This window comes from Fistularia commersonii, chromosome 11, assembly GCF_037954325.1.
Source record: "Fistularia commersonii isolate RoL2024-O1a breed Wild chromosome 11, RoL_Fcom_v1.0, whole genome shotgun sequence".
Taxonomy (NCBI): Eukaryota; Metazoa; Chordata; class Actinopteri; order Syngnathiformes; family Fistulariidae; genus Fistularia; species Fistularia commersonii.
The window spans coordinates 9,858,832-9,872,816 of NC_141294.1; the positions used below are offsets into that span (position 1 = coordinate 9,858,832).

Below are 13,985 nucleotides of genomic sequence, written 5' to 3' on the forward strand. Positions count from 1 at the left end.
ATTTCATTTCTCCATGAAGCGGGTGAGCCCTTCTTCAGAGAGGCAGTGTAGCTGATTGTTGAGTGCCATAAAAACTCTGTAATCCAATGACCCCAAGCAACCACCATCAATCCAGCATGCCACCAGCAGGCAGCCATGATGGCAATGTGTCCCTAGAGCCTGAGCAGAGTGGGCCTTGTGTTCCACAAAGCCTGGAGCTACAACTGCTGTTTCTAGTAAAACACCACAAAGCCATTTAATTTAGAGAGGATGAATCAATAACTATGAAAGGCAAGTTATATATATATATATAAAATCTAAAAAAATTCCATTATCTATCATAAAGCCCTTTTAAAATCCAACCCTGTAATTCTTATAATGCCCCACTTATTTACTTAGTAGTCTTTCTATAATCTTTCAGATTAGATTTGGCTACGATGACTGAAGAACCAGCATTCTATGTTCAAAATAAATACATTAAAGAAACAATGAAATGACAAGTAGGGGAGTGGGATTAAATAAAAAAAAAATGTGAATAACAATTTCCCAAAGCTGCTGGCAATCGAGGCAAAGGGAAGAGATGGAGTTGAGAAATGTTATTAATAAGTCAGATAAACAGAGGAATTTATCCAGAGAATACCAAGAGGAGAATAAATATTGTACATATATTTCAACTGTACTCATATTCCTTGTATTTGGTTACAGTGATTTTACTCATGTCTCAGAATCAATATGTTCAATATTTTCTCCTGTTAAAACACCATAACGGGATGTCAGAATCAATATTATTTGACAGAGCAAAATGTCTCATTTTTAGTGGCACTCCTACCACCTCTTAGTACACAATAACATTATTAATGGTCACAGGGGAGGATGAGGTGCAATTGCCCAACTGGCCCTTAACTAAGAGTCTCAATAATTCTGTGACAGATTATAATGCATAGTGGAAGACAGAACCATACTCACTGTCTCTTCTTACCATTTGCATATGAATACAATGAAAATAAGCAAACCCCATACAAGAGTTCTAATGACAGCTTTCAAACTGAGCACTTTATATGTCACAATAAACTCCCATTAGCTGAGAGAAGACACCCAATGTTTGCTCCAGGAGCAGGTCTAGTGTCATTTCATACAGATTTTTCAGATGCCAAATAAACTTAGAAGAAAAGAGAGACAAATCCATATAAGGAGTGGTTCAGTTGGGAATTCTGCAGCACAAGATTCAACTCTGATGAGATACAATGTGCATCAATAAGTGAGTCTGTAAAACTCACTGTGCTCACTATAACTGTGGTTAAGGACATGCATAGAGACCTATCAGTATTGTGTTGCTTCACGAACTGAACATAATTTGCTCAAATATGTGTTACAATATGTTACAATATGTTACAACCATGCTGTTCTATCATGCAAAGCTGAGGTTGTCGGTTATTTTTCTTAGAGAATGACAAAGTTTGATGTTCACTTTAAAATGCTTCTCTCATTTAAAAAGACAAGGAAGGACTAAGCAGATTTAGGATATGGTGTTTCTTTGAGAGAACCAGGGCTCTCAGTAACAAAATATTAAATGACAAATTGAAGCAACTAAGTTACAACCCCAACTCTGTTCACAAAACTTTGTCCAAAAACAAAACAAATCTGAAATAAAATGTTTTCATTGATGCATTACAAGTCAGTTTTAAAGTCTTAGAGATTTTTAGCAAGCCAAACAACGGTCATGATGGAATTGTAAAGGCTGTTGTCTACGCTTGATGAAAATCCAGGTTATTTGAATCTTTGCAGTATCTATAAGAGCTATTGGAGTCTAGGGGTATCAGAGAGTGAGCTTGAATTTACAAAAACAAAAAATATTTTAAAAAGGAATAACTAATAATTGGGTAATCAGATGATCACCTGCCCTGATGACAATTCCTGGTTACAGTGATGTTCCCACTGGCTTTTTGAATCTGTGGTGACCACATCTGGCAAGCCTGAAGTGAACATATCTTGCCCACAATGCATTAGGTCTCCCTCTCCCACGCCACTCAATGACCTTAGTGACTCATAGCAAGTTGTAACAGTATAACAGAAGGCACAAATCAAGTGGTTATATAAAATAAAATAAAATAAAATAAAATAAAATAAAATACTTGTTTTATTCCAGGCAGCATGAAAGCTCATGTGGTAAGTGTAGAGTATGTTGCCAATATCTACCTATTTATGGTCAGAATAATTTAATCAGAGCTCCCACTGAATAGAACCTAAGAGTCACCCTGGAATGGGGTAACGTTAATGAAAGAAAATTGGTGAAAAAAGATTATTATTTTTATTTATTTTCTGCATATTAACATTTAGACCTGTTGACGTCAGCTCTCCTTGAACACAGTTTCAACCGATCCTTTTTTGGGGGGTTTATAAAATTAATTTGTCATGCATATTAATAAAAATATTATGTTTAAAAGGCTTTTGGAGCCACTTCTAAAATCTTAATCACTAATGTATTTTGTGACCGCTGCTCACTTTTTAAGTAAAGATGACAGACAATACTTTGTGCTTCAAATGGATTGTTATATATGTGGAGCAGCTTCTTTCAAAAGATAACGCAGCATATTGATATAGTAATAACTTAATTATACATTGATTCAAGTATGTAGAGATTGTCAGATAAGCCTGCATTCAGGTAATCCCTGCTTTGTCAAACTGTATGCACTGAAATTGTATGCCAACTCCTCTAGCTGTTTGACTATGGCATGTCCATAGATAGTAAGTGTATTAAGCTATACTAAGAAATATTTAAATTAAAATCCATGAAAATTCAGCTGCCTGATCAAGTTAACTGCAATTTGGTTTTAGAAGACACAAATGTCTCAGTTTGAGTGGAGATTAATCTCATTTGTCCAAACCAATTCATCATAGTGTAGGCAGCCATTTCAAAGGGTACCCTCTAAAAGGATCCTGATAAGTACTTATTGGCGAGCTTACCAGCAAATTTCAAACACTCTAGATGGGATTTCTGGGCTTTACTGACTGTTTTCACCCCGATAAGTGTAAGAGAGATTTTCGAATTTAATCAATAATACTAAAAGACCGGCACATGAATCATAATGATTCTGATTTTTTTTTTTTTTTATATATTAACACGCCTTCCCTAGAGTTTTCAGTTAATTCAGTGTCAAGAACTTGGGGTTGGCAACATTGACCCTTGACAAAAGAAAAATTCTCCATCTGTTTATAGTTGAACCTGTGATTTAGTCATACTGTCTGTATCACTGCAATCATTGCTTTTACAGCTATATTAAAATTAATATTTTATGCATAAGTGTAAGTTTATAATCAATCAAGAGGGACCCTTTTATTTTTTAATTTAATCTAATTTAATTTAATTTATTATTATTATTATTATTATTATTATTATTATTATTATTATTATTATTATTATTGTGTTGATGAAATGCTGCAAGTTGGACCAATAAAGAAACAGAATCCAGTGACAAGATTTTACCGCACATTAAAATCAACTTGCCTATGTCACAATAATGACAAATAATATATATTTTTTGTATCTCGCTCAAAGTGTTTCTGAAGAGAAACAACAGTTAAGATGTTGCTCTGTTTTTTCTACTTCACATGTGTGGAAGTATTCACATGTTATGATGATAAAGAAGGAAATAAAGAAAAGGATGTATAATAGCTACATAGAAAGCGTTACCATCTGTAGGGCTTAGAATATTTTTTTCTTGAGACTCTTTTTCAAACATTGCAAAATTTATATAATGTGGCAAAACGCCTGCCACAGAGTCCAACATAACCCAAGCTACAAATTCTACAAACATTAATCCCAAAACCTATAAATAAAATATTTAGCAGAATTGGTGTGCATGCTCTCAAGGCTAAAACTAAAGTGTTTTATTGATCGAGGAGGTTGAACGTTGCCTATTACATACAGACTCAGTACACAGATGCCTGGACTTTTAAATGAGCATTGCTGACCTTCAGCCCTAAAACCTGACAATTATTTCTTCAGGCAATCGCTTTGCGAAATTGAGCTGCTTCTGTCCCTTAGAGAGCAAAGTTCAGACTTCAGCCCAACAACTTTTCCTCTGTTGCTTTGAGAAAGTCAAGTCTTCAGGTCTTCCACAACATATCGGAAGGCACCTCACAAGGCTTGCTAAACAGTTGTACTAGCTTACCATGCAGAAGCAATGCCAGATACAAAATATATCTCCCAAATACTTTTCAAATTCACACTTAAAATTCTGACATCACTGGGAAAAAAAAAAATAGGGTAAAGTGAACAACATAAATACAAAAATGACAAATTGTCTTGAATGCAGTGTTTCCTATCGGTTTTTGTCCATAATAAATTAATTCTGTTGATTTTAGCTGGAGGGACATAAGTGGAGGATCATTTCCTGACAATTGAGATGGGATGAGATGAGCTGTACTTTTATGATCACATGCTTGGGAAATTGTTTAGGCGCAGCAACAAGACATACAAGAACAAGCTAGCTAAAAATACATAAGTAAAATAAGTTTACAATGGCAGCCAGTATTCATATATACATATATGAATGTGTTTTACTATATAAAGCTAGTACATATTCAATAGCAAATGCCTTGAAAATAAAATGTATAAAAATGGATTGTCACCAGATAACAGGATCCAATATCTTTGTTCCTTCTTCCTGCGGGGAGTCCTTTTAATTCACAGTAGTGGTTAAAGGCACATAATAGGTAGCCATAGGCACAAAACATTGTTCCATCTAAACACAAGTTATGCGTCATGACAACATACTCCATCAAATTTCTGTGGGACTTGATCTGATATGATGTCACAATAGGAGAATCTGTCAGAATTTCAAGAGCACAAATATGTGAATTTTCTACTCTCTTTTGCCAGACATAACCCACATACATTTAAAATGTTATCTACATCATATATTTACACTGCACTCCTCAAGGAAAACCTTGCACTTCCATTCATTTAAGTCCATCCACCATTCTCATCCAACATACGCAACATTCCCCGCTTCAGTGCTGTGCCATTTTCCCCCAGTGGCACTTCAGAGCTGGTAATGAGAAGAGGTGGCAAAAAAAAGAAAGAAAAAAAAGCCAGGAGAATGGCCTTCTTCTCTAATATTTGGTCCACTGGAGCAGACTGAAACCCATTCTCTTTTTTGCCATTTCGCTCCACAGAGGTCATTCTGCAGTGCCGTGGTGGACGAGCTGCGGGTTTCACTCAAGTGCCAGCGCCGGCTCAAACACAAGCCTCAGCCGCCCGTCATGGTGAAGACAGAGGAGGTTATCAACATGCACACCTTCAATGACCGCAGACTGCCAGGGAAAGAGACCATGGCATGAGAACAGGGATCACATTCCCACCCTTGCTTCTGCTGCAAGGAGGTGTGTAAAGACACTGTGGGGGAGAGGTGGGGATGATTGGTTAAGGGGTGGGAAAGGGGTGGTATAGTAACATAAACTGGGATTTTTTTGGGGGTAGAGCAGAGGTACTTGGGAATATATCATTCTTTATAATTAGCTAGGGATGACAGATTCAACGATATTTCCTGTGGAAATAACTCCAGCCTGGGTGAAATTTCAGCAAGTTACCTCATTACTCTTACCACCGTAGCAAGGCGCAAACTACAGGTGGCAGGATTTTCAGAAAACCCAGGATCTGAAGAGTGTCTAAAAATAAGTTTAAGGTAGAAAAAAATTGGGTTGTGCAGTTAACAAAAAAAAAAAAAAAAAGAAAAAAAAAATTAAAAAAAGAAATGGACCTATCATCTTTAGCTGCTGCTCGGCCATTCTCAGAGGAGGCTGGTGGAGCAACATTACAAGCATCTTCATCACAGAAATGAACATGTAGAGATATTCACCGAGGAGAAGCTAAAGAATTGTTTATTTTCAAAAGTTGTGAATAAAATAAAATTCAACCCTGAGCCCCAAAGACTACGGCGTGCGCAGCTCATCCTAAACTGTACAGAGTGGCATTGCTTAGTCACGTATATTGATTGACATAAAACATAATAATGAATATAGAAATAAAATAAAAAAAAAAAATAAATGAACTGTATTATCATCCATCAGGCAATAAGTGGAATCATATATTTGTGTTTCAGAGTACTAACACTTTTAGTCTTTTAATGTAGTGGGAGTGGGGTGGAGGGGTGTATTTTTATAGGCTGATTATGTAGTGAAGCTAAGAACCTTGAGTTGGGGCAATATAGCGAGCTGTCGATGTCAATGCATCAGCCTGTAGTCACTTAAAGGGTATCCTACGAGGTGCACCGCTGTAACAATCAATTTGAGGAACTGTAGAATGCCATGGGCACGGTTCAGTATAAATTCACAGCAATCACAAAACTCTATTTATTCAAAGTATTTATTGTTTTATTTATGAAATTCATTATTTATATCTCTACGGACTGGTTTTTCACTGCAGTAAATACACCTCTCTTCCACTCTATGGGTACACAAACGCTCTCTCTGTTCGCTCAGTGTCAAGTTTTATTTTGTACTGTGGCTTTTTTCTTTGTTTTTTTTTTTATTTTATTTTTTCTTTCTTTGCCAGCAAAAGCTCCACATTTATGTGCAAATGCAATTTCTATGAGATTAAAAAAAAGTGTTTTTGTACAAAGAAATCAAAATTTTGTAATGATTTTTATCAACATGAAATGCACCATGAAGAGTGCCATCCATGGCAGCGGGGGGCGATTTTGAGGCTGTTAATTCTCCAGTTATAACATACACACACCCACACACACACACACACACACACACACACATACACACACACACACACACATACACACACGCACACACATTTACACACAGTGTAAGGTGCAGTTATACTCCGTAGAGCCAAACTTACAATAATATGTATTGCAATGAAGAGCGAGAGGAGGAAGAGTATCTTCCAGAAAGAGTTGTTTTAAAGAAGACGTTAAAAGCAAGAAAACTATTTTTATCACTCAAAGGAATAATGCTGAAAGGATAATTTTTTTACTTCACATGGAAGATGATTAATGACAGTATCAATGAGAGCATATATACGTGTATAAACACACAAAGGGACATTGAGTAGTGAGGATGCTTCTTATTCAACAACCCCGACTTATGATCGTTAGGAACCAGTACTGAGCAATTGTGTGTAAATGGTGGTTTTAAACAAGGTAAGATGTATAAAAAAATGCAGAACACTTAACGGATTTTCAACTGTTAAAACAAAATGGAGTGCACACAGTTTACCCTTTGAAGTTGATGCACAAGTTTAAAGAAAATAAAGTATTCACAACTTTCAGCTCAATTGCCTGGTTATTGAATACGAATGAATTGATTCATTATGAAATGAGATGCATGGATATTAGCCCGCTGAATAAGAAAGCCCAGGAAGGTACCAAGCAATTCATTTTATTTTTTATTTTGGTGTAAATTTTATTCCCTCCAGTAGTTAAACTAAAGAATGGCAAATAAAAAAAGAACAAAAAAAACATTTGTATCATAATCCCAATTCATTCCTTTTTGCCTTATCTGTGAATTAAAGGGGCAATGTTAAAGAAAAATGCAAGCTCTTTTTTTCTGTTTAGTAAACAAACAAAATTAATTTCATTCCAAGATTTTTAGTTACTTCTTTGATCATATTAGACCTTTGCACGTTGGCATTTCAACACCTTTGTTTGTGCATGTCCGATAAATATACATATATAGATAAATTTTGGCCTTTTTGGTGGTTGGCATGTATTTATCAATTGACAGACCATAATGAGATGGAAAGGCTTTGATTACTCCTCTGAGTGAGAGGATGTTTGTGTAGATTCAGGGTTTGGCAAAAAGCACCTCATAATAACATTCCAACTACACTTAATTTCAACTAGCAGTAAGATATCTTTGGATATCTGTATTGATAGATTTGCTTAAATAACATCTCCCTGACCACAAAGATCCTAAAATGCAGGATAACAATCAATACGCACTTTTTTTTTTCCATAAAAAAAGAAAAGGTAACTCTAAGTACTAATATTAATCAATCAAGTGGGTGAAATTACGAGAAAGCACTTTGACTTTGTCCTTTAAAATCATTTGTATAATTAATGTTATGTTAGAAGTAACATTAACTTCTTTACCAAATAATATAATTCAAGTTAAACCAAAGATACTTGTTAACTTCTTTTAGGTACTCGTAGAGAAATTACATTTCCCTCTCCCTCTCTCTCTTTCTTTTCAAGATTAACCACTTAGAATTAAAGTTAAAGTTAATAGAACCTAAATTTTACAAATCACCACTTGATTTCAATCCTGAAACATGGAAGTTTTGAATATGTACGGTTAATGTTCAGTTAGATTGATCACCATCATTTTTGTGTTTGTGTTTCCAAATAAATATTGATTTGGACTGACTGGGGGAGCTGAGGAGCTCGTGTTGCCATTTTGTGATTTTTTGCTTCATTTAACTTTTATATTCTCAAAGCATTGTGTTGATAGGAGTGACAACAGAATTAAAAACTTACTTAAAATAAATTTTGAAATAAATGAGAAGAGTATTGAATTACGATTAATCATGCCATTCACATATTTAGTTTGTGTGTACGGTGGTTTTACTATCCTAGTAAACACCATGTAAGTGTTTGTCTTATAATTCAGTTAAAGCCAACGCAGCTAAAAGAATTGAAAAAAAAAAAAGATTTTTCTTCCTTTAATCAGGTCTTGATAAATGGACAAGATTATCTATCTTGTTACATGTGCAGCAAACTGAATTTTCGAAATATTAGTGATATAATTCTCCTGACTACTGTAATTGCCCAACTTTTGAAAAGCACCTCACTCAGCAGTGACTGGACGGCTCGACAAGGTCATTGCCTGAGGTTTCCCTGACCTTTGTCAGTCTGTCAGAGACTTTCGCCATTACCAGTTACATTGACTAAGCAGAATGGCAGCCAATCAGATTCAAGCACCTCCTGGCCCTGACCCTGGAATGATGGGAGATATAGCCAAAGATGACATTAAACACATTTGTAGTTAGTTGTGTATCCCGCTGGTCCAGAGCCTGCAGTTGTGACTGTCTGCAGTGTGACCCAGCTGTCCAGGGATGTTGCTTCAAGGTGCTGGCTGACCTATTATTAAGTTAGACAGTTACAGGGTACTGCAATGTACTGACTTTGCAGCAAATATAGAGGCTGATTAATTAGACCCTAATTGACAGGTAAAAAAAAAAAATTAAAGCGTGCGTGCATACACATATATATTTGCATTTATAATTTTATGAAAAAAAAAAAAAAAATACATATATGTATATATATACATATACACACAAATAGACCATATCACCCAATAAACCATCTTCTTTTTTAGATAAAAGCAAATATCCATATTGATGTTGCTCCCATTTAGCAAGGTGCTGAGACAGACTAACTTTCTAGACTGACTTCATTATCTAAAGCTCTGAAGTACGATGAGGATTTGGCTCCAGGTGAGCATCGCAGTTGCCAAGGTACTTGCAGAAGAATCCCCAACTAATGCATGCTCTAAAATAAAATTTATTCAGCAGAGTGCGTAAATATGATTATTACTCACATTTCTCATTGGAAAGGCCAAAAAGTTGTTTTGAATCATCTTGATTAAGTATCACCAACACTGTTTCAATACTGTTTTGCAACAATTATTGGGATGTTTTTCCCAATTTTTTTGTGCGTCATTGTGTGCTACACGATGCATTCATTGTATAAAGAAAAAGACAAACAAAAAAAAAAAAACTGTCACTAAACATGTACCATGATTTCATCAATTTACAGCATTGCTGTAAAGCCCTGCTCTTTGTGTGAGACTTACAGAGATAGCTAAATTAAAACATAGATAGTAGAAGTGGCACTAAACAAGAAATAAGTTACATTACATTACAGTTATTTGGCAGGCACTTTTATCCAAAGCAACAATAACGGCTGTGACACATAATATGGTCACTGATGAGGATGTTGTACTTCATACCCAAGGGACTTAATATTTAAGATAACATCATCAGTATTGATTTCAAGTGAAGACACACCAGCTGCTGCAAAATACTGCCCTTTCAAAATGTGGCCAGACCAAGAAAGAAAGAAGATGGATTATTTCCAAGAACGTTAATACATAATTGGCCTCCATATCTGAGCAAGTAAAGGAAAGAAAAAAAATAAAACAAGGACAGACCTTGTAGTCAAGATATTTTCAAGGTAGCCTTTGATATTAGTCTGGTCATGGTGTGTTTAGGTGTCAGCAGCTCCATTATCCCCCTGAAGCTTGCACTCACTTTAATCTTGCAGTTCAGTCAAGGAGCAGAAAACACACACTCGCAGAATACCATTTACTGACTAATTATCATGACTGGTAGGGGGTTGACTGTGGACATTGAAGCTGGGATGATTGTTTCCTGATGCATCTATTTATGTTGCAACAGGGTGAATATATCCAGTGATGTGTCAGTGTTTTTGAAGGCTAGCAGCATCTTTTGAATTCAAACCCTTGAGGCTAATTCACTTTTAAAACAGCAATCAATTTATGAAAAGAACTAGTACTATCTACTAAATCAGAGAAAAATGGGAAAAAAGGGTTTAAAAATGTTACATAGCTTGATAGAATTACTATCTATATCTTTCTATCGATAACTATAGACCTTAAAACACTTGATAGCCTTAACTTGGACACTTTATACTTTATTGTTTTTCTTATTCTCCCCCTTCCTCCTATTATCTATTATTGTTATGTTTTACTTGAAACTCTGGCACAGCAATTTTCTTTGGGATAGATACATTTGTTCTTATTCTTATCTATCTATCTATCTATCTATCTATCTATCTATCTATCTATCTATCTATCTATCTATCTATCTATCTATCTATCTATCTATCTATCTATCTATCTATCTATCTATCTATCTATCTTCGCTGTCTTTTTTCATTAGTGATTTCCTGTGAAGTAAAATACCATCAAGATAATGTCACAGGAATCCGAGAAGATGTTAAATTAATGCTAAATAATGTATGACTTGTAATCCGGCGTTCGCTGTCTTCTTTGATGATATGATGACTAATCAAACACGAAATGAGAAACTGCATATATACATTGATTTTCATGTCGAGAAAAATTAGACTGAAAAATGGATCACTCCCCTGAACTGAAATAAAACCATTAACAGTAGCTCCCAAAGATTAAAAAGATATACTGTACATTGGAAAATGTCTATTTTTTACGTCATCATATTTTACTGTGGCGAGCAGTAGTGGTCCAGACAACAGGGATAGTTTGATTAACTTGTAAAAACTATCTATTGAGATATGGGTTGTTTTCCCATTGTGTTTCCCATTTTTAATAACAGCCAGCAATAATATTTTATAGTTGCCTTTTTCGTGAATAACAACCTGTGTTTGAAGGGAAAATTGCCATTGACTTAATGGTTAAGCTTCATCCATGTAAAACATGCCCTGATATAAAGTTCTTGGCAAAGCAAACAAGCCAGCAGAGCAGTCCCAAATATTACATTTGAAATTGTAGGACTCCCCAAATATGTTTCTAATTAAGAAAATACACATATACTGAAATTAGTGATGAATTATTACCATTTACAATTTTATTAAAAATAAATTAATCAAATTGTAAAATTAAAGGAACTTAAAATCTTATTGGTGGGGGAAAAAAGGTTCAGGGGAGATTGATGAAACAGGGAATGCACCAGCGGTATTCGCCTCTGATTCCCCCCACAGGAGATTTACAGACATAATCCCAAATTACACCATGGGAAAACCACCCAGATTTTACAAACCATGACCAGATTACATAGAGTGAGACCCACAGAGGACTAATGGACCATGACAAGACCGGGGTGTCAGATCCACCTGTGGGAAGGATGCCGTGCCCCCATCAGAGTGCATAACATGAAAATGCCTCGAACAAAATTGCGATGCTGACCACTTTTGAGAGGTTCCTGGATATATTTACTCACACTATTTGCACAAACGTGCAAGGACATCTTAGCAGGATTAATTTGAAATCAACCTGGTGTTATTTCATAGTAATAAATTAATCCCTCATGGGAAAATTCATTCTCTGCAATTAACCCATCATGGATGAACCATTAGCAGTAGGCTGTCATCCATCAGCACCAGGGGAGAAGTTTGGGGTTCTGTGTCTTGCTCAACTACACTTCAACATACTAGGGAGCCGGGAATTGAACCAAGAATGTTCGGTTCCAATGACAATCGCCCTACTTCCTGTGCAGCCCCATTTTAAATATATGTATTGTCCAGGCTCATTACCACTACCATGCCGTAGTCTTACCATATAATTGATTGATGTATGTCATAAATCGCTCAACAAAATGCAGGAAAAAAATTTAAAAAGGAATGGGGAATCCGCTGGGCGTAGCAATAATTGGGTGCAATCCCATTATACTGTCACTGTCATGCTTATTTTATGTACATGCTTGACTTTTATCTGTGTTATCTGGAACTTTTTTTAAAGAGCAACGCTCAGAGTATTTGTCTGCCAGCATGAGGGGCATAATGACACCATGTGGGTATGCATACTGGATTTAGCTCTTAATTAGAAAGGGAAATTTCGTGTTAAAATTGCCTGTTAGCATCACCGAAACAATATCAGTAGAAAGTTAATTGCAATCCTAATGTGGCCAAAATACATTTTATGGTTTGGTCTCCCTCGGTTGATTTCAGATTTGCCATCGGCCATTAGAAAGGCTGCAGAACTGGCAGGACTTTGGTCACAATTAGCAAGACCCAGGACTATTCATTTGGTTGGAAATAAAAAAAAGCCCAGGAGGTTTGGAAGGTCCTTTAATCTGAATTTAAACACGCTGGTTGACACCTTAATGAATTTCATAACTCTTAGTGGAGGTTAACACAATGCCATCCCACCTTGTTTTAACTACAGTCACACCTTTCAATGTGTGACAAAGTAACTTCCAGCTTTTACGTGGTGAAATTAATCACTGTGGGTGGTGACTTCAAAATAGAATGGGATTTATTGGAGTTAGCACTAACTTTTAACATATTTTGTGCTGTCACAATAAAATATTGTGTTAAAAGCATGCATTCAATAAAAGTCCTCTTGTTCACCATAACAGTTGGACTGATTTGATGGCCAGAAAACCAAATGTTCTTCAACATTGCTACAAAATCGCTTTTTATTTTTAATCATACAAATACTTACTATATTGCAATATATCAATATATCCAATAATTCTTTCAATTTGTATGTATGAAAGTGGCTGAATTGTGCATGAATGGTAAAGCAGACTAACACATAAGTTGTTCAGCATTATACACAATGAGAACACCAATCATTGCTTTAAAGAAAATTTGAAATTTACACAAAAAGAAGCAACAAAGGATGAATCTATTTTAATACTATTCACAATCTTTTCATACAAAGTCACCCGACAATCAATGGACACTCTAAAAGAAAAAGAATATAAAAGCAAAAATACTATTTTTATCACAGCTATCATTAATCCTTAAAGACTACACCAGTTTTTATATAATGCAAAGCATACTTTTTTCATTTATTTTGTTTTGCATTAGAGGAAGCCAACTAAGCTACCTTATTATGTCAAGATAATCTAATCGTACATATTGAAAACAAGCGCTAGCTTGGTATTGATCTCTGCATTTCACTCCTGGAAACAAAATTGATGGGCTTGTTTCCTCCCAAGAATAGCTGTTTCTTGAGCTATTTCTTCTGTCATGCAAGATGTGGGACCATTAGAATCACAGAGAAGGCACTTCAAAATGTTTATAAAGCACTTGCAGGTTTGTGTGACATCAAGAGTGTTACAGTATAAATTGCAGCACACAAATAGAGATGAGAAAAATTTGAGCACACAAAACATATTAGGTGACTACCAACAAGAGTGAGGACAGAAGAGCAGAAGGGTTTCTAGGTAGTCAGACACTGATATATCTACAGGGCAGCAGAAGAGGGGCAACGGTCAAGAGGCAAATACATTTTTTTTTGGCTCGCAAAAGTTAAACTTCCAC

At 35.6% G+C, this 13,985-nt stretch overlaps 1 protein-coding gene across 2 annotated transcripts in view; it reads left to right on the top strand.

The window, feature by feature from the left end:
* grik2 (glutamate receptor, ionotropic, kainate 2) overlaps positions 1–6,028 on the top strand; it is a 206,448-nt gene extending 200,420 nt beyond the window's left edge. The window contains exon 16 of one of the 2 annotated variants that reach the window (XM_086154890.1): positions 5,158–6,028. In XM_086154890.1, the coding sequence (XP_086011016.1) occupies positions 5,158–5,322 (165 nt within the window). In that variant the 3' untranslated portion in view covers positions 5,323–6,028. The remainder of the gene's footprint in view (positions 1–5,157) is intronic. The other variant, XM_086154891.1, reaches the window with a different exon arrangement.
* Positions 6,029–13,985: the final 7,957 nt, after the last annotated feature.